Genomic DNA, 21,112 nt, shown 5'->3' with positions numbered 1-21,112 from the left:
GGGATGCGAGAGCGAGGAGGATGGGAGCGAGAGCGAGGAGGAGGGAGCTGGAGAGGAGCGAGAGAGGAGGGAGAGCTGAGAAGGAGAGAGAGAGAGCGAGAAGGAGAGAGAGAGAGAGAGATAGCGAGAAGGAGAGAGAGAGAGAGAGAGAGAGAGAGAGGAGAGAGAGAGAGAGAGAGAGGAGGAGAGAGAGAGAGAAGGAGAGAGAGAGGAGGAGAGAGGAGAGAGAGAGGAGAGAGAGAGAGAGAGAGCAGGAGAGCGAGAGAGAGCAGGAGAGCGAGAGAGAGAGAGCAGGAGAGAGAGAGAGAGAGAGCAGGAGAGAGAGAGAGAGAGAGCAGGAGAGAGAGAGAGCAGGAGAGAGAGAGAGAGAGAGCAGGAGAGAGGGAGAGCAGGAGAGAGGGAGAGCAGGAGAGAGGGAGAGCAGGAGAGAGGGAGAGCAGGAGAGAGGGAGAGCAGGAGAGAGGGAGAGCAGGAGAGAGGGAGAGCAGGAGAGAGGGAGAGCAGGAGAGAGGGAGAGCAGGAGAGAGGGAGAGCAGGAGAGAGGGAGAGCAGGAGAGAGGGAGAGCAGGAGAGAGGGAGAGCAGGAGAGAGGGAGAGCAGGAGAGAGAGAGAGAGGAGGAGAGAGAGAGAGAGGAGGAGAGAGAGAGAGAGAGAGGAGGAGAGAGAGAGAGAGAGAGGAGGAGAGAGAGAGAGAGAGGAGAAGGAGGAGGAGGAGGAGGATCTCTCACCTGCAGGCGCCAGCTCAGAGACTGGCACTACACGGTGCTTCGAGGTTAGCTTAGCAGAGGGGTCTGCACTGGGTGATGCACCACAGCCTAGTGGGCTGCAGCAAGGTCAAGATGGAAGGGTAGCTCGGGAACCTGCTCCCCAGAGGGAGAGTTCGCGCACGAGATCTGCTGCACAGGACTCGGATGAAGACCTTGATGGGGAGGCGTTCACAAGAAGGGTGATGGCCATGCACTCCGACATGATAGGTGCAATGGCAAGGGTACCTGAGAGCTTCTCCGCAATGGTAAGGAGTTTGGAGGAGTCTGCCTCCAACATTGCACAGAGTTCTGCGCACACCATGGAGCCCATCATTTCCAGTCTGCAGAAGATGGTGGACTCCCAGAGAGACCGTGCGGATCCAGACCTCATAACACATGTCATGGGCGATGGAGCAGCTTCCATTGCAGCATAGGCGGAAGCAATGCAACAGCTTAGTGCTGTAATGCAGTCAATGACTGCTGGCATCGAATCTCAGACTGCTCTCGAGTGGAAATAGCCTCCCTGCATCCACCTTGTCGAGCCCCCTCATTAACTTATGTTTCGATAAGATCACCTCTCATTCTTCTGAACTTTAATGAATATAAGCCCAACCTACTCAACCTATCTTCATAAGTCAACCCCTTCATCTCCGGAATCAACCTAGTGAACCTTCTCTGAACTGCCTCCAATGCAAGTATATCCTTCCTTAAATACGGAGACCAAAACTGTACGCAGTACTCTAGGTGGCCTCGCCAATACCCTGTAAAGTTGTAGCAGGACTTCTCTGCTTTTATACATTATGCATTTTAGGAATTCCATACCCTCTGTACCATTTACACTACTTTTTTCCCAGTTAATATTAGTTGAAATCCTCCACTATTACAGCTCTATAGTTTTTGCACTTTGCAGCAATTTGCCCAAATATTTGTTCTTCTATCTCTCTCTGACTGTTTGGGGGTCTATAGTACACTCCTAATCGCTCCTTTATGTTCTACAATTCAACCCATATGGCCTCGTTTGATGATCCCTCTAACATATCATCCCTTCTCACAGCTGTAATTGTTTCTTTAATTAATATTGCAAGACCTCTTTTTTAACCCCTCTCCCTATCCCATCTGAAACCCTGTAACCAGGAATGTTGAGCTGCCATACCTGCCCTTCTTTCAGCCATGAATCAGTAATAGCTATAATATCATACCCCAAGTGTCAATCTGTGCTCTCAGCTTATCTGCCTTGTTCCCTATACTTCTTGCATTGAAGTATATACTATTTAGCAGTGCCAAATTCCCCTGTTGTCTATTTTCCAGCCCTTGTTTTCGCTGTCTTCCAAATTCAAGGAAATGTATTCCCTTCTCCTTCTGTAGAGAGCATCTATGACCTCACGTATGGAGCAATGGATGGCAAACTGGGAGATGTTGGAGATGTCTCCTGTTGCACACTGGAAGGATCCGCTGTCATAGAAATTGAGTGCGCTGGTGACCTTGACTGCCACTGAGAGAGCCATCCTCACCCTAGTCTGAGGCTCGAGGTCTGGTTGCAGAAGATGGCAGCGCTCTGTAACCACCTCCTTGCTGAAGCACAGCCTTAGAACACACTGTTCCTCAGTGAAATTGAAGTAGGAGAACTGCTGCCAGAATACCCTGGGAGGGTAAGGTCTCCTGTTGAATCTCCTCCCCCTGGCCACATTTTGCTGTCTTTCTCCCTGCCTTTGTCTCTGCCCAAGTTGCCTCCAACGGTGACGTCGGAGCAGGTTGTAGAGTGCCAACACAGCCCACATGAAACGATATAAATTTTATCGTTTCAAATCTGCCCTCAATGAAAGACAGGAACGTTTAGCAACCAGAACACTCCTTCTACTGAAAATCACTGTAATCTGTCAAAAAACCTGTCTGCCTATGTGGAAGTAAACTGCAAACAGTAATGGCCGCCTAAAATTTTTTCCAAAGGTGGTGCCTTTAAATACGCTCCTCCAGCCGACTCCCAACTGAAATTCGACAGCTGAAGTTGTTGTTGTCGGCGCCAGGCGGGAACACGGGGCGTAACCAAATTTAGCTTCTGGGGCACTGCGCACGGTGATGACGCCATCACCACCAGGGGCGCTACCTGTTAGTGCCGCCGTAAAGCGGGAGGCACTGTTCTCACCTCGCCCGGGTAAAAACTCATTTGCGCCCCCAGAGCGCGCTAACGGGAGGCACAAAGTATCCGAATTTTGCCCCCTTCATTTTTTTTTAAAAACTACACCCATAGCTATTTCTGCATCATTAATGGAATACATGTGGTGAATATTCTTCCTTCCTTTGTGCAGTGCTTTATACCGGTCAGCATTAAATTGCATCTGCAATGCTCACTTATAAACAAAATAAAAAGATTTCTAATTTTTTTTCAAGTGGCAATAAACTTTTAAAAACATCATCATATCAGACTTGGAGCATATCCCTTTATCCATGAATAGTGCATCTTCCTCACCAATAAAGAAAAATGAAAGATTCACATTCATATATGGTAGCACCTGAGAAACATCTCAATATCTTTTCAAATGCAGTGACTATTGTTTTGTAAGCATAGCAGCCAACTTGAAGACAATATCCCACATCAGCAGTAAAATAAATGATCAGTTAATGTGTTCTTTGGTTGCAATAGCTGAGGGAAAAATGTTGGCCAGTAAGCTAGGAGAACTCACTGCTCTTATTTGAATAATGCCTCGGGATCTTTTAATGTACACCGGAACAGCATGATTAATGCCTTATCTGATTAGCAACAACTCTGAAAATTCAGCACTCCCTTAGTACTGCACTGGCATGTCAGCCTAGATCATGTGTTCAAGTCCTTCAATACGGAAATTGTGCCAGAAAACAGATAGGTTGCCGATGTACCTGCTCCATTCAAAAATAGAGTAAGGGATAAACCCAACATCAGTAGTGGGTAAGCCAATAGAGGCTATACTATTGGATAAAATTATTATAATGACATGAATTACTTAAAGCACACCCAGCACAGATTTGTAAAAGACACGTCATACGTGACAAATTTGATGAGTGCTCTTTGAGGAAATAATGGAGTGTAAATAATTAAAGTGGTGCAATAGTTGTTTCAAAAAAGGTGTTTGATAAGGAGGTGTGTTGATAATATTAAGGTGTTTGGTATTAAAATGAATGTGGCAGCATGGATAGAAAGTTAGTTAACAGACAGAAAACAAAGATTTGATTTCACACTAAATAGTGATTAATGGATATTTTTGGGCTGAAGGGGTGTAAACAGTAATGTCCCCAAGAGCAATGTCAGGGGACCACTGCACTTCAATATAAATAAAAATGATGTAAATTTGGATATGGCAAGCACAACATCAAAATTTGCAACTGACATGAAAATAGGGAGTGTGGTTAACTGTGAACAGGAAGACATAGGAGAGATAATAGATTATGCAGATAGATGTTACATGAATTTATTGTGAGGCAATATATCATGGGAGAAGAATAATGGGAGGTCATATACACTAAATAGTAAAACATTAAAAAGGTTTAAAAGGGTAAAACTTTAAAACAGATTTAGGTATTCAGAAACACAAATTTTTAAAAGTGAGAGGACAAATTGATAAAACGTGGGTTAATAAGTTTTATAAACAAGAGCATATAACACAAAAGCAAAGAGGTAATGCTACACCTATGCAAATTGTTGGTTCATCAACAATGTTAATATTTGCCCAGAAATTACAGGAGCCATCCATCTTGCAGTAACATCTTGAATTAGAATCGTAAAGCGAGGAAAAAGAGATTTGATTGAGAAAGAAAAGTGACAGAAAGGGTTTTTTTTCCCATTTAAATTTTAAAAACCTCTAGGAACAATTTATTATTTGCAAGAGTAAGACTCCACGGTTTCAATTGTATCCTTTCTGGGCCTCCAAATTTGAGTTTCATGTCAGGTCCATAAATCAAGTCATTTATAGTGTCCTTGCAACATGAAATACCAACAGCAAGATTCATTCATATTTACGATGCAAATTCAGTAATTTCTTGGCACTCATGGGAAGGTTGACGGCAAGGATAATTTGGGGTAATAAGGGATTTTGTGAGGGTAATGGTGGAATGGTGCAAATTGTCCAGCAATTTGTGGTGATTCACAACTCATAACATATCTCTTCCTCACCTTATGCACTAATGCACTGTGAACTTGCCTTTTTTTTTTCCAGTAATTTCTGGGCCATGCTAACTGTTTTTCAGGCATCTTGCTTTAGGAAGAATGTCAAAGCCATTGAGAGGGTTTGGATTCATTATCATATCAGGAATGAGAGGCTTTAGTTATGAGAGGGTAAATAAATTGGGATCCTTTTTGCAGCAGATAAGGTTAAGAGATCAGATTAAACTGCTCACAATTGTGAAGGGTTCCAATAAGGTAAATCAGTAAAAACTATTTCCACTGGTTGATGAGTTGGTCATAAATTTAAGATTGAAAAAACAAGAGAGAATGGATGATGATTTTTTTTTTTTACACAGAGGTTGTTAGGAGATGGAATCCCCTACCAGAAACTGTGTTGGAATAAGAATCCAAAATAGATTTTAAAAGCGAAGTGGATGAATACTTGGAAAGAAAAGTATTGGGAATGGGCTGAGGAGTGAAACTAATTGGATAACGTTTTCATGTGCATGGATATGAGAGGCCTCCCTCTGTATGTAAAATTCTATCGAGTATAAATTGTGCCCCCTTTGGGGGTGGTAACATCCAGGAGGTGGGACATTCCGCACCGAGCGCCGAAGTCCTTCCCCGCTCGAAAAATTCAGGTTACCGCCCCCAAAAGAACCGGCGGGAGGTAGTGCGGCAGATGGGTCGGGAGTGGGACGCAGTGCCACGCACTGGGCCACATAACACTGCTGCGTAGAAGGAGCTCGCTCCTTCATTAAAGGGGAGGGCCCAAGCTGCAAACTCTGCAGTTAAGAACCAGGCCTCCATGGACTACCGGGGAGCAGGGGTGCCGGGCCAACAATCTGGCACTCAAGTAGAGTGCCAGGCTGAACGATCGTGGCACAGACCTCTCGATCACAGTGCCAGCGATGTGCCGAAGAAAAGCGACAATTTTTTTTTAATATGGTCACCACCTTCCCTTTAACTAACGCTTCGCGAGCGGCCTGCAGCTCGGTTCATGTCCCCTGAATCTGTCGCTGGCATCCCCCGGCACAGTTTCAGGGGGCATTCCCCAATTTTTCTTCCGGGGTGAAAATGGGGCGCTGTGCACAGTGATGGTGGTTTACTGCCGCCGCTAAACTCCCACTGAATATATGAGAATTGTTAGCAACACCACGCCCAAGCGAAAAATCATTTGCGCCCTGATAGCAGCAAGCTAACAGGATGCTCAAACGACCAGAATTTCTAGGCTTATGTTTTTAACTCCTCACGTGGAGGACCCACAATTGAACGACTCAAATGAAAGAGTGTCACCAACTGATCAAGGCTGACACCGGCAACCAAAGAGAACAGGTGCAGAACAATTATGAAACAATGTATTAACTAAGTTGCATGATCAGCCATGATCATATTGCATGGCAGTACAGGCTCTAAGAGCCGAATGGCCTGCTCCTGCACCTATTTTCTATGTTTCTATGTCTAAATAGTAACCTTTGGCGTCCTTGTTCAGTATCACTTACCAGCACGAATAACCACCCCAGACAGGGCAGCCAGTGGAAATTCATCATCCTCCTGCAGGTGAACATCACAAACAATCGGCTCACTATCCCAACTTCCATCGCTATGCATCTTCCATTTGGTTTTTATTTCCTCGAATGAATCGTTATGGTGTCCGTGCTGAATAAAAAGTTTTGTGCCGAGCAGTTTAAGATTTTAAAATAAATACAAATCAGTTCAAAGGATTTAGATAAATCCTAGCCTCGGTTTTGCGCACCTACTCCCCACTCTCCTTACTTCTGGTCCCAGGCAGGATGCTGGAGTGTCAGCAGGTGCTCACTGATGATATTGCCTGAGTTGGGAAGGTCTGGCAGACGTGGAACAGCTGCAGGTACTTCCGGGAATCGCACAGCCAATGGGAACGGCGGCCACGGCGCAAACCGGGAAGGTCGAGCTGTATCCTGGTGGGGCAAAGCACCCCGCTGGTGAAATCGACAGACGCAAGTTGTATTGCAATGTCCAGAATATAGTCGAGTGCTTTGACAATGTGTGTGTGGTTTCAACGTATACTCTTTCTTGGGAGGATTTATGAGAAGTCCTGAACCAAATATATATTTAATACATGCACAATATGCGGGTGGGTGCATCCAAGATGAGGCAATCGGTAAATCGTGCCGCCATTTGCCCCTTATACAGTATAGATAACTTTTAATTCAATCCCTGCTACGTAGCTGTAGGTACAACAATTCTTAAACAGGATTAAAGCAAGTTTGTTTTAACTCTATCATCACCTACTGCTTTAAATGAATCGCTTGCAACTCATTGCAGCTGAATTCCTCATCAAAAGCCAAGGTTTCTCTACTGGAACATCATATATTTAAAATAGCAAAGTTACGAGACACGTCATTTATTTCATAATTGTATTTACCAAAGCAGGCGTTTTTTTCTGCTTCCATTTTTTTCAATAAAACATTCAGAAACCGCAATTCTTAAATACGTCTGTTTTGTTTAAATAATTTTTTTCTGTAAGAAATTTGTTGGGACATAGAAACATAGAAAATAAGTGCAGGAGTAAGCCATTCGGCCCTTCATTCAATACACCACCATTCAATAAGATCATGGCTGATCCTTCACCTCAGTACCCCTTTCCAGCTTTCTCTCCATACCCCTTGATCCCTTTAGCCATAAGGGACATATCTAACTCCCTCTTGAATACATCCAATGAACTGGCATCATTGAAAAACAGTTGGAGATCTTTGATCCAATATTAGCTTGTGAGTTTCGCTTTTGCTTTGTAGTTTAGGATTTCTACTTTTAAACATTGCTATTAAAAATATTTTAGTGTAACATTTCAACCAAAGTAAGCAAAAACAAATCGAACATTCACCAAAAGTTTAAAACCAACACAGGAGTCAATTATCGATCCTGATGGCAGGAGTTTGCCATTTAGGATGTCACTAAACTGGCTGGAGTCATACCTAGCACCAAGGAAGATGGTTGTGGTTGTTGGATACCAATCATCTCAAACCCAGGCCATCGCTCCAGGAGTTCCTCAGGGCAATGTTCTAGCCCAACCATCTTCAGCTGCTTCATCAATGACCTGCCATACATCATAAGGTCAGAAGTGAGAATGTTCGCTGATGATTGCACAGTGTTCAGTTCCTCTTTCAATTTCTCAGATAATTAAGCAGTCCATGCCCGCAGGCAGCAAGACCTGGACAACATCCAGGCTTGGACAGATAAGTGGTAAGTAACATTTGTGCCACACATGTGCCAGGCAATAAACATCTCCAACGAGAGAGTCTAACCACCTCCCCTTGACATTCAATGGCATTACCATGGTCAAATCCTCCGCCATCAACATAAATACGGTGGCTACAAGAGCAGGTCAGAGGCTGGGTATTCTACATAAGAACATAAGAAATAGGAACAGGAGTAGGCCATACGTCACCTCGAGCCTGCTCCGCCATTCAATAAGATCATGGCTGATCTGATCAAAGACTCAGCTCCACTTCCCCGCCTGCTCCCCATAACCCCTTATGTTATATATGTAAACATGTAAATACCTTGTTTAACCACCAGAGGGCTCATCCCCTGGAGTCCCAAGGGATCCCACACTCCCTTGGGAGCACCTGTACTTAAGGAGGCCTCACAGGCTGGAGACCTGTAATAAAAGACGACGGTCACACTTTACTTTGAGCTCACAGTATCTGGTCAGACTCTTTATTCATACACTACAACTGGTGAGGAGATACAGATGATGAACCCCACCCTGTAACGATGCAGACAACAGTGGGCATCCTGGAGAAATTTTCGGAGGGAGATGATTGGGAAACCTTCGTGGAGCGACTCGACCAATACTTCATGGCCAACGAGCTGGAAGGAGAAGCGAACTCTGCCAAACGAAGGGCGATTCTCCACACCGTTCGCAGGGCACCAACGTATAGCCTCATGAAGAATCTGCTTGCTCCAGCGAAACCCACTGAGAAATCGTATGATGACTTGTGCACACTGAAGGCCAGGAAGTGGCATACTATGTCGCCGAGCTAAGACGCCTTGCAGGATATTGCGAATTTGAAGGACATTTGGAGCACATGCTCAGAGACTTTTTCGTACTTGGCATTGGCCACAAAACCATACTTTGCAAACTTTTGACTGGAGAGACCCCAACCTTGAGTAAGGCCATAGTGATAGCCCAGGCGTTCATTGCCACCAGTGACAATACGAAGCAAATCTCTCAGCACACAAGTGCTGCTACAAGTACTGTGAACAAAGTGATGTTGTTTTCAAATCGTAACGTACAGGGCAGGTCACACATACCTGCAGCTACACATCCCCAGATGTCTGAGTTCACCATCAAGGGTGATGAATGCAAGGCCATTAACACCTTGTTGGCGCAGCAGGGGTGATCATCGTTTCCATTCATGCAAATTCAAAGAGTACGTTTGCAAGGGCTGTGGAACAATGGGACACCTCCAACGAGTGTGCAGGCGAGCAGCAAAGCCTGTTAAACCTGCAAACCACCATGTTGCAGAGGTGGACAGATCCACGGAGGATCACAATGAACCAGAGCCTCAGATCGAGTAGGCAGAGGTACATGGGGTGCACACATTCACCACGAATTGTTCCCCGATAATACTGAATGTTGAACTAAATGGACTCCCAGTGTCAATGAGGCTGGACACGGGCGCGAGCCAGTCCATCATGGATAAAAAGACTTTCAAAAGGTTGTGGTGCAACAAGGCCTCAAGGCCAGTCTTAACTCCAGTTCGCACGAAACTAAGAAATTACATGAAAGAACTGATACCTTTAATCGGCAGTGCTACCGTAAAGATCTCCTACGATGGAGCGGTGCACAAGTTACCACTCTGGGTGGTACCGGGCGATGGTCTGACGTTGCTCGGCAGGACCTGGCTGGGAAAGATACACTGGAACTGGGACGACATCCGAGCGCTATCGCCCGCTGACGACACTTTATGTGCCCAGGTCTTAAATAAATTTCCTTCGCTGTTCGAACCAGGCATCGGGAAATTCCAAGGAGCAAAAGTGCAGATCCACCTCATTTCGGGGGTGCAACCCATCCATCACAAGGCAAGAGCAGTACCGTATATAAGGAGAAAAAGGGTAGAGATCGAGCTAGACCGGCTGCAAAGAGAGGGCATCATTTCCCCGATCGAGTTCAATGAGTGGGCCAGTCCTATCCTCCCAGTCCTCAAGGCAGATGGCACCGTCAGAATCTGTGGCGATTGCAAAGTAACTATCAATCATTTCTCCCAGCAGGACCAATACTCACTACAAAAGGCTGACGACCTCTTTGCAACGCTGGTGGGAGGAAAGACGTTCACAAAGCTGGATCTGACTTCAGCCAACATGACGCAGAAACTGGAGGAATCATCGTAGGTCCTCACCTGCATCAACACGCACAAAGGTCTTTTTGTTTATAACAGATACCCGTTTGGAATCTGATCGTCGGCGGCAATATTCCAGAGAAACATGGAAAACTTACTGAAGTCGGTCCCGCACACCGTGGTCTTCCAGGATGACATCTTGGTCACAGGTCGGAACACAGTCGAACCTTGAGGAGGTTCTTACTCGACTCAATCGCATGGAGCTCAGGTTAAAACGCTCAAAGTGCGTTTTCCTGGCGCCTGAAGTGGAGTTCCTGGAAGGAGGATTGCGGCGGGCGGCATCAGGCCCACCAACGCGAAGAAGGAGGCAATTGAGAACGCACCTATGCTACAGAACGTGACAGAGCTGTGGTCGTTTCTGGGACTCCTGAACTACTTTGGTAACTTCTTACCGGGTCCCAGCACACTTTTAGAACAACTGCATGTCTTACTACGAAAAGGGGACGAATGGGTTTGGGACAAAAGCCAAGAAAATGCCTTTGTAAAAGCGAGAAAATTGTTATGCTCAAACAAATTGCTTGTGTTGTATGATCCATGTAAGCATTTGGTACTAGCCTGTGATGCGTCGGGTATGTATTGCAACAAGCTAATGATTTTGGGGAACTGCAACCGGTTGCCGATGCATCCAGAAGTCTGTCTAAGGCTGAGCGAGCCTACAGCAAGATTGAGAAAGAAGCGTTAGCGTGTGTTTATGGGGTAAAGAAAATACATCAATACCTGTTTGGGCTAAAATTCGAATTGGAAACTGACCATAAGCCACTTATATCCCTGTTTTCCGAGAGTAAAGGGATTACTACCAACGCATCGGCCCGCATGCAGAGATGGGCGCTCACGTTGTCCGCATACAACTATGCCATCTGCCACAGGCCAGGCACAGAAAACTGCGCTGATGCTCTCACCACAGGGATGGAAATTGTAAAGTCCTTACTCTACAGTATGAAATCACACGAGGCACATTCTGGGGACAAGGTCACTCTGTGACCTTAACTCTTTATTTACAGGACTCCAAAGACGATGACCCTGCATGGGACCTCCCTTTTTATACCTGTGTGATCAGGTAAGGAGTGTCTCCCACAAGTTCACCCCTTGTGGTCAAGGTGTGCATCTTGGTGTATACAGTAATACAGTGGTGTTACATTGTGGTTACATACATTACATCACCTTCCCCCCACCACCCCCCGCCCCGCCAAAGTCTTATTGGGATTATAAGTTGAGTCTTTCAGGTGGTCTACGCTCCCTCGTGGTGCACCGCAGTTGGGGCTCTGGTTGTTGGACACTGACATGAGTGTCTGTCACCTGTGGTGATTCCGGCCTGTCCGGGCTGACCACAGGGACTGTGCATTCTTCTGATTGCTCTTGTTGCTCGTTCACTGGCATGTTGTGAGCTCCATCTCATGATCTTCTTCAGGTTCCTCCATGTCGATGCTGAACCATTTTTTTACTTGGTCCAGATGCTTACGGCATATCTGACCATTGTTGAGTTTTACCACGATGACCCTATTCCCCTCTTTGTCAATTACAGTGCCCTCAAGCCATTTGGGCCCCATGGCGTGATTGAGGACGAATGCAGGATCATTTATTTCTATACATCTCCCCATCGAATTGCGGTCATGGTACTCATTTTATGACTTGCGCTTGCCCTCAACTATGTCGGTCAGGACTGGGTGAATGAGGAACAACCGAGTTTTGAGTGTCCGTTTCATTAGTAGCTCTGCGGGCGGGACCCCCGTGAGCGAGTGCGGTCGGGATCTATAGGCCAGCAGGAGACGCAATAGGCAGCATTGTAGGGAGGGTCCTTGAATCTTGAGCATACCTTGCTTAATGATTTGGACCGCACGTTCCGCCTGGCCATTGGAGGCCAGCTTGAATGGCGCATTCCTGACGTGGTTGATGACATTGCCTGACATAAACTCTCGGAATTAGTAGCTTGTGAAACATGGGCCATTATCACTAACCAGGATGTACAGAAAGCCATGGGTTGCAAGGATCGCACATAGGCTTTCCACAGTGGTGGATGACGTGCATGAATTCAGAATGATGCACTCGATCCATTTCGAGTACGCATCTACCACAATAAGGAACATCTTTCCCATGAACGGGCCCGCGTAGACAACATGAATGCGTGACCATAGCCTGGTGGGCCAGGGCCACGGGATGAGTGGGGCCTCCCTCGGGGCATTACCCAGCTGGGCACATGTTGTGCACCTGCGAACACAGTGTTCCAGGTCTGAATCAATTCCAGGCCACCAAACGTGTGACCGGGCAATGGATTTCATCAGCACAATGCCTGGGTGCTCACTGTGGAGTTCCCTGATGAATGCCTTCCTGCCCTTCTGGGGCATAACTACCCGGCTGCCCCATAGTAGGCAGTCGGCTTGGATGGAGAGCTCATCCATCCGTCTGTGGAACGGTCTGACCTCCTCAGGGCATGCTCGTGTGCGGGGGCCCAATCCCCAGTCAGGACACATTTCTTAATCAGGGATAGGACGGGATCTCTGTTTGTCCAGATTTTGATCTGGTGTGCTGTGATGGGGGAGCCTGCGCTGTCAAAGGCATCGACAGCCATGACCGTCTTGGCACTTAGCTCCGCTGTCCCCTCAGTGGTGGCCAGTGGAAGCCTGCTGAGCGCGTCAGCGCAATTTTCAGTGCTGAGCCGGTGCCAGATGGAGTAGTCATAAGCAGCCAGCGTGAGAGCCCATCGCTGTATGCGAGCTGATGTGTTGGCATTGATGGCCTTGCTGTCAGACAACAGAGATGTTAATGGCTTGTGGTCCGGCTCTAATTCAAACTTCCGACCAAAGAAGTACTGATGCATTTTTTTTACACCATAGACACATGCAACGCTTCCTTTTCGACCATCCCATACCCCGTTCTGCTTCAGAGAGCGACCTGGAGGCATAAGCCACAGGTTGTAGTTGACCTTCAGCATTGTCCTGCTGCAACACGCACCCAACCCCATAGGACGATGCATCACATGTCAGAACCAATTTTTACAGGTGCCGTACAGTGTCAACAACTTGTTTGAACAAAGTAGGTTTCGCGCCCGATCAAAAGCCCGTTCCCGACAGTCCCCCCCAAAACCAATCGCAACCCTTACGCAGGAGCACGTGTAGCGGCTGCAACAACGTGCTCAAGTTCGGCAGAAAGTTCCCGAAATAGTTCAATAGTCCCAGAAATGAATGCAACTCCGATGTGTTGCAGGGCCTGGGTGCTCGTCGAATCGCCTCTGTTTTGGATTCAGTGGGCCGAATCCTAGCTGCAGCAACCCTCCTGCTCAGAAACTCAACCTCAGGAGCTAAGAACACATATTTAGACTTCTTGAGTCGCAGGCCTACCCAGTCCAGTTGGCGTAGCACCTCCTCCAGGTTGTGGAGGTGTTCCTCGGTGTCTCGACCCATGATGAGGATGTCGTCTGGAATACGATCGTTCCAGGAATGGATTTAAGCAGGCTTTCCATGTTACTTTGAAAAATCATGGCCGCTGATCAAATGCCAAACGGGCACCTGTTATAAACGAACACTCCCTTGTGCGTGGTGATGGTGGTCAGTAGTTTAGATTCGTCGGCCAGTTCCTGGGTCATATAGGCTGAAGTGAGGTCCAACTTGGTGAACAGCTTGCCGCCTGCCAGCATGGCGAAGAGGTCCTCCGCTCTCGGGAGCGGGTATTGATCTTGTAGGGACACCCGATTGATGATGGCCTTGTAGTCGCCACAGATCCTGACAGAGCCATCCGCTTTTAGGACGGGAACGATGGGGCTTGCCCAGTCGCTGAATTCAACAGGCGAGATGATGCCCTCTCTCAACAGCCAGTCCAATTCGCTCTCAATCTTTTCCTGCATCACGTACGGCACCGCTCTGGCTTTGTGGTGCACTGGCCTGGCATCCGGGGTGATGTGTATAACTACTTTAGGGCCTTTGAAAGTCTTGAAGCCAGGTTGAAATCATGAATCGAATTGTTGTAGGACTTGTGAGCATGAACATTGTGTGAACATCCCCCCATTTCCAATTCATCTCAGCGAACCAGCTCCTCCCCAACAGTGTGGGACCATTGCCCGGGACAATCCAGAGCGGCAGCCGATTCACGAACTCATTGTTTGTGATAGCCAACATTGCACTGCCTAGCACCGGAATTATTTATTTAGTGTAAGTCCATAATTGTGTCTCAATACGTGCTAATTTGGGTCTACTAGCTTTAAGTGGCCAAAGCTTCTCAAATTGCTGAACGCCCATGAGTGACTGGCTGACCCAGTGTCCAGCTCCATGCGTATTGTGATACCGTTTAATAAAACCCTCATCATTGGTGGCGTTTTGGTGTATGAACTGTGAATATTCGCCACATGGACCCGCTGAACTTCGGCGTCCATTGATTTGCCCCAAAAGTCATCCTGCCTCAAAGAACCCGCTTCTGGTCCATCCGCCTCATATATTAGTCTGCTTGCAGACTTCCTGCACATTCGAGCTAAGTGGCCACTGAGATTGCAGTTACTGCAAACAAACTGTTGAAATCTGCAAGATCTAGCTGAGTGTTTTCCCCCACACCTCCAGCATGAGTTAAAGTTTCCATTGTTGGGAACAAAGGGACTATGGCCAGGCATTCCGCGCTCACTGTCCCTTTGACTGCTCTTAAGTACCCTATTAGTGGGTGTCAATGGCCCCATCCCAGGCCGCATTGTCCACTGTGATGGCGTGAATGTCCGTTCAGCCTGCCATTGTCTCTGTTGAAGTCCTACTCTGGGGTCTATTGCTGCCTGGGGAGTGTCGGACTGCCCCTGCCTGCCTGCGGGGCTCTGAGTCACATTGATGATGTTGACTCCCTGATGTCATGTATGTAACCACAATGTAACACCACTGTATTACTGTACACACTCAACCTAGATGTACACCTTGACCACAAGGGGTGAACTTGTGGGAGACACTCCTTACCTGATCACACAGGTATAAAAAGGGAGGTCCCACGCAGGGTCATCGTCTTTGGAGTCATGTAAATAAAGAGTTAAGATCACAGAGTGACCTTGTCCCCAGAATATGCCTCATGTGATTTCATAATGTAGAGTATGGACTTTACATTGGCGACGAGAAACGGGAATTCACGACCCACGAGAATGGCCACCGGTAGCACAGAGGAACGGTACTGTGTTGGGGAAGACTGGGACGACTTTGTCGAGAGGCTTCAGCAAAGCTTCGTTACGAAAGAATGGCTGGGGGATGCAGCAGCCGACAAGCGAAGGGCTCATCTTTTGACCAGCTGCGGACCAAACACTTACGCGCTCATGAAGGACTTACTAGCACCCGAAAAGCCGGCGGACAAAACCTTTGAAGAACTTAGCAAACTGATCGGGGAGCACCTCAAATTGGCGAGTAGCATACATATGGCCTGACACAGATTCTACACCCACCGACGTCGTGAAGGACAGAGCATACCAGACTTCGTAGTGGACCTCCGCCGATTGGCCAGCCTCTGTAAGTTCACAGACACCTGCAGGGAGGAGATGCTAAGGGACTTCTTTATCGAGGGCATCGGTCATGTGGAAATTATCCGCAAATTAATTGAGAACAAGGATTTGACCTTGGAAGCGGCGGCGTTGATAGCTCAAACTTTGAGGAGGAGGAGACGAAAATAATACACGCGCGCAATTCTGCATCTAACGCGCCGATGTATCAGGTAAGGAGTGTCTCCCACAAGTTCACCCCTTGTGGTCAAGGTGTGCATCTAGGTTGAGTGTATACAGTCATACAGTGGTGTTACATTGTGGTTACATACATGACAGAAATGGTGCAGCCCGCAGATCTAGCCACGGTTATGGAAGCATTTGAGAGTGAGCAATCACCCGTCACTGCCCGGCAGATCAAATCCTGGACAAGCCAGGACCCCTTATTATCTCTAGTCTAAAGCTGTATGCTTCATGGGAGCTGGTCCAGTATCCCAGTGGAAATGCAGGAAGAGACAAAGCCGTTCCAGCAGCGCAAAGATGAAATGTCTATACAGGCAGACTGCCTTCTGTGGGGCAATCGAGTAGTGGTCCCCAAGAAGGGCAGAGACCTCCACAGTACCCACCCAGGCATCATAATGATGGAAGCGATAGCCAAATCCCACATGTGGTGGCCCGGTATTGATGTAGACTTAGAGTTCTGCATTCACAGATGTAATACATGTTTGCAGTTAAGCAATGTACCCAGGGAGGCGCCGCTAAGTTTATGGTCTTGGCCCTCTAAACCGTGGTCTAGGGTACACGTCGACTATGCAGGCCCGTTCTTGGGTAAAATGTTCCTTGTGGTTGTAGACGCGTACTCCAAGTGGATTTAATGTGAGATAATGTTGGCTAGCACATCCGCTGCCACTACTGAAAGCCTGCGGGCCATGTTTGCCACACATGGCCTACCTGATGTCCTGGTGAGCGACAACAGGCCATGTTTTACCAGTGCTGAGTTCAAAGAATTCATGATCTGTAAGGGTGCAAACATGTCACATCTGCCCCGTTTAAACCAGCGTCCAATGGTCAGGCAGAGAGAGCAGTGCAAACCATCAAGCAAGGCTTGAAGAGGGTAACTGAAGGCTCACTGCAGACTCGCCTATCCCGAGTCCTGCTTAGCCAACGCATGAGACCCCACTCACTCACTGGGATCCCTGCTGAACTGCTCATGAAAAGAGCACTCAAGACAAGACTCTCGTTAGTTCACCCTGATCTAGAGAGCAGGCGGCTTCAACAAAGTGCATACCATGATAGCGCAAGTGTGTCACGGGAGACTGAAATCAATGATCCTATATTTGTATTAAATTATGGACAAGGTCCCAAGTGGCTTCCTGGCACTGTCGTGGCCAAAGAGGGGAGCACGGTGTTTCAAGTCAAACTTTCAAATAGACTCATTCACCAGAAACACTTCGACCAAATCAAACTCAGATTCACGGACTATCCTAAGCATCCCACCTTGGACCCTACCTTTTTTGATCCCCCAACATACACACCGGTAGCAACCGGCACCACGATTGACCACAAAGCAGAACCCATCATCCACAGCAGCCCAGTAGGGCCCAACACACCAGGCAGTCCAGCGAGGGCCCAAATGATTCAACAACACCAGCTTTCACACCGGGTCGATCAACAAGGGCAAGAAGGGCCCCAGATCGACTCACATTCTAAATAGTTACACTATTGACTTTGCGGGGGGCGGCGGGGGGAATGTTATATATGTAAACTTGTATTTACTCTGTACAATCACCAGAGGGCTCTTCCCCTAGAGTCCCAAGGAATCCTATAATCCCTTGGGAACACAGGTATTTAAGGAGGCTTCACAAGTTGGAGAGGCATTCTGGAGACCTGCAATAAAAGACTAAGATCACACTTTACTTTGAGCTCACAGTGTTCAGTCTGACTCTTTCTCCATACACAACACATAGAATCATAGAATCATAGAAATTTACAGTATGGAAGGAGGTCATTTCAGCTCATTGTGTCCGTGCCGGCCGATCAAGATCTATCCAACCTAATCCCACTTTCCAGCTCTTGATCCATTGCCTGTAGGTTATGGCACTTTAAGTGCACATCCAAATATTTTTTTAATGTGGTGAGGGTTTCTGCCTCTACCACCCTTTTAGGCAATTAATTCCAGACCCCCACCATCCTCTGGGTAAAGACATTTCCCCTCATATCTCCTCTAAACCTCCCCCCAATTACTTTAAATCTATGTCCCCTGGTTGTTGACCCCCCCTGCCAAGGGAAACAGGTCCTTCCTATCCACTCTATCCAAGCCCCTCAAAATGTTATACACCTCAATCAGGTCTCCCCTCAGCCTCCTCTGTTCCAAAGAAAACAGACCCAGCATCTCCAATCTTTCCTCATCGCCAAAATTCTCCAGCCCAGGCAACATTCTTGTAAATCTCCTCTGCATCCTTTCCAGTGAAATCACATCTTTCCTGTAATGTGGTGACCAGAACTGCAGTACCCCACCATCATCATCATCATCATCATGGGCAATCCCTTGGAATTGAGGAAGACTTGCTTCCACTCTGAACATGAGTCCTTAGATGGCTGAATAGCCCAATACGAGAACCATAGTCCCTGTCACAGGTGGGGCAGATAGTCGTTGAGGGAAAGGGTGGGTGGGATTGGTTTACCGCACGTTCTTTCCGCTGCCTGCGCTTGATTTCTGCATGCTCTCAGCGATGAGACTCGAGGTGCTCGGCGCCCTCCCGAAAGCACTTAGGGCAGTTTTTGGCCAGGGTCTCTCAGGTGTCAGGGAGGTTTTGAGGGTGTCCTTGTAACGTTTCCTCTGCCACCTTTGCCTCGTTTGCCATGAAGGAGTTCCGAGTAGAGCGCTTGCTTTGGGAGTCTTGTGTTTGGCATGCAAACAGTGTGACCTGCCCAGCGGAGCTGGTCAAGTGTGGTCAGTGCTTCAATGTTGGGGATGTTGGCCTGGTCGAGGACGCTAATGTCCAGTACTCTAGCTGCGGCCTAACCAGTGTTCTATAACCTCCTTGCTCTTGTATTCCATGCCTCAATTAATAGAGGCAAGTATTCCATATGCCTTCTTAACCACCTTATCCACCTGGCCTGCTACCTTCAGGGATTTGTGGACCTGCACTCCAAGGTCCCTTTGTTCCTCTACACTTTTCAGAGTCATACCATTTAATGTGTAGTCCCTTGCCTTGTTAGACCTCCTCAAATGCATTACCTCACATTCATCCGTATTGAATTCCATCTGCCACTGTTCTGCCCACCTGACCAGTACATTGATATCTTCCAGCAGTCTGCAGCTTTCTTCTTTGTTATCAACCACACAACCTATTTTAGTGTCATCTGCAAACTTCTTAATCATACCCTCAACATTCAAGTCCAGGTCATTGATATATACCACAAAAAACAAGGGACCCAGCACTGAGCCCTGTGGAACCCTGCTGGATACCGTCTTCCAGTCACGAAAATACCCATCAATCAGTACACTTTGTTTCCTGCCTCTGAGCCAATTTTGGTTGCAACTTGCCACTTTGACCTGGATCCCATGGGCTTTTACTTTTGTGACCAGTGTGCCATGTGGGACCTTATCAAAAGCTTTGCTAAAATCCATATACACTACATCATATGCTTTGCCTTCAATCAAGTTAGTCAGACATGACCTTCCCTTAACAAATCCATGCTGACTGTCCTTGATTAATCCATGTCTTTCCAAATGAAGATTTATCCTGTCCCTCAGGATTTTTTCCAATAATTTTCCCACCACTGAGGTTAGGCTGACTGGCCTGTAATTACTCGGTCTATCCCTTTCTCTCTTTTTAAACAAAGGTACAACATTAGCAATCCTCCAGTCCTCTGGCACCACACCTGTAGCCAAAGAGGATTGGAAAATGATGGTCAGAGCCTTTCCTATTTCCTCTTTTGCTTCTCTTAACAATCTGGGATACATTTCATCCGGGCCTGGGGATTTATCCACTTTCAAAGCTGCTAAGCCCCTTAATACTTCCTCTCTCACTATGTTTATCTCATCTAATGTTTCACACTCCTCTTCCCTCATTGCAAAGTCTGCATCGCCCCTCTCTTTTGTGAAAAGTTCTTGAACAGCTCTTGGCCTCACTGCCCATTCAAAAGCTGAACATTGGTTCATTGAAGCTCCAGGCTGACTCCAGCCTGTCTTCGTCCCTCAAACATTAAACTTTCCCTCCATATAAACTGTCCTACCCATATTCAAGGCCAACCCCTTGATCTTGACATCTAATGTGGTCTCTCTATTCCCATTGTCTCAGTCATAGACAGAGCCATCTCCCCATCACTACCTTATAACCCTCACCACCAACACCCTCTAACCCCTCCTTTTATGTGTCTTCCCTTGAAAAATCTCTTCCCCAAGTCACTTAAAACTGTAATTTCGAATTGCCGTCTTTCTAGCCTTTGGCTCTCCATTTGCCACAATATTTCTGCAGCTATTGATCTGTTCAATCACTCCGTCACCTCTGCCTTTGATGCTCTTGTTCCCAGGAAAACCCTACTCTCCCAGCCTGGTGGTTCCCCCAGTGCAGCCCCCATTTTTGCTCTCTTGGTACAACAGTCACAGACTTGCACATATCTAATACACAACTGGTTTACCATCCATCGCTAGATATTTCTGGACCAGATCTAGGACTATCGGGCCTCTGCCAAAGCCGTTCACAACTACAGGATCATCCTGGAGAGCAGATAACCACCAGCTTCTTTTTTCTACTATCAAATATATCCCAAGCCCCTAATCACTCTTGCATCAACATTGGTTCATTGATGCTCGAAGCTAATTCCACCCTGTTTTTATCCCGTCACAGAACCTCAAACTTTAATTTCTTCCTCCATATAAACTCACCTATTCATATTCACAACCATCCCCTTGACTTTGCCATCTTAAGTGGCCTCTCTACTCCCATTCGGTGAGAATTTTAACTTTGAGGTGTAGGGGACTGGGAATTAATGCTGGCCAGTGAGTGCAGGGATGATGGGTGAGCAGGACATGGTTCAGGATAGGATGCAGGCAGCAGATGTTGGATAAGCTCAAGTTTATAGAAGGTGGCTGATATGTCCTTACTACACAGTATAAATGCACACGAGGCCCATGCTTGAGAGAAGGTCAGTCTGTGACCTGTCCTTTATTCCTTAGCACTCAAGTGATGAAGGTGGGTGGAGCTTCCCCTTTTATACCTGAAGGTCCAGGTTAGGAGTGTCTCCCACCTAGTGGTCAGTGTTCTCACGGTGTACAACTTAGGTAGTTTATACATGGGTTACAATGCTGGTTGAATACATGACATCACCTCCCCCCCCCAAAGTCTTATTGGGATCACAGGTTGAGTCTCTCTGGTGGTTTACGCTCCCTTGTAGAGCGCCTGAGTTG

General features: G+C 47.1%; 1 protein-coding gene across 4 annotated transcripts in view; it reads right to left on the bottom strand.

Annotated features, from left to right (window-relative positions):
- Positions 1-21,112, bottom strand: part of LOC139243146 (protein sel-1 homolog 3-like) — a 125,969-nt gene that overhangs the window by 97,831 nt on the left and 7,026 nt on the right. For 3 of the 4 annotated variants that reach the window (XM_070870710.1, XM_070870712.1, XM_070870714.1), the window contains exon 1: positions 6,384-6,648. The exons of the other annotated variant lie outside the window; for it this stretch is intronic. In XM_070870710.1, coding sequence (XP_070726811.1) covers positions 6,384-6,482 — 99 coding nt within the window. In that variant the 5' untranslated portion in view covers positions 6,483-6,648. Of the gene's footprint in view, positions 1-6,383; positions 6,649-21,112 lie in introns of those variants that run through there. 4 annotated transcript variants of the gene reach the window in all.

This window comes from Pristiophorus japonicus, chromosome 2 (genome assembly GCF_044704955.1).
Source record: "Pristiophorus japonicus isolate sPriJap1 chromosome 2, sPriJap1.hap1, whole genome shotgun sequence".
In the NCBI taxonomy this organism is placed as follows: domain Eukaryota; kingdom Metazoa; phylum Chordata; class Chondrichthyes; family Pristiophoridae; genus Pristiophorus; species Pristiophorus japonicus.
Note: the sequence above shows the minus strand (reverse complement) of the source record. Positions and strands in the feature narration are given on the sequence as shown.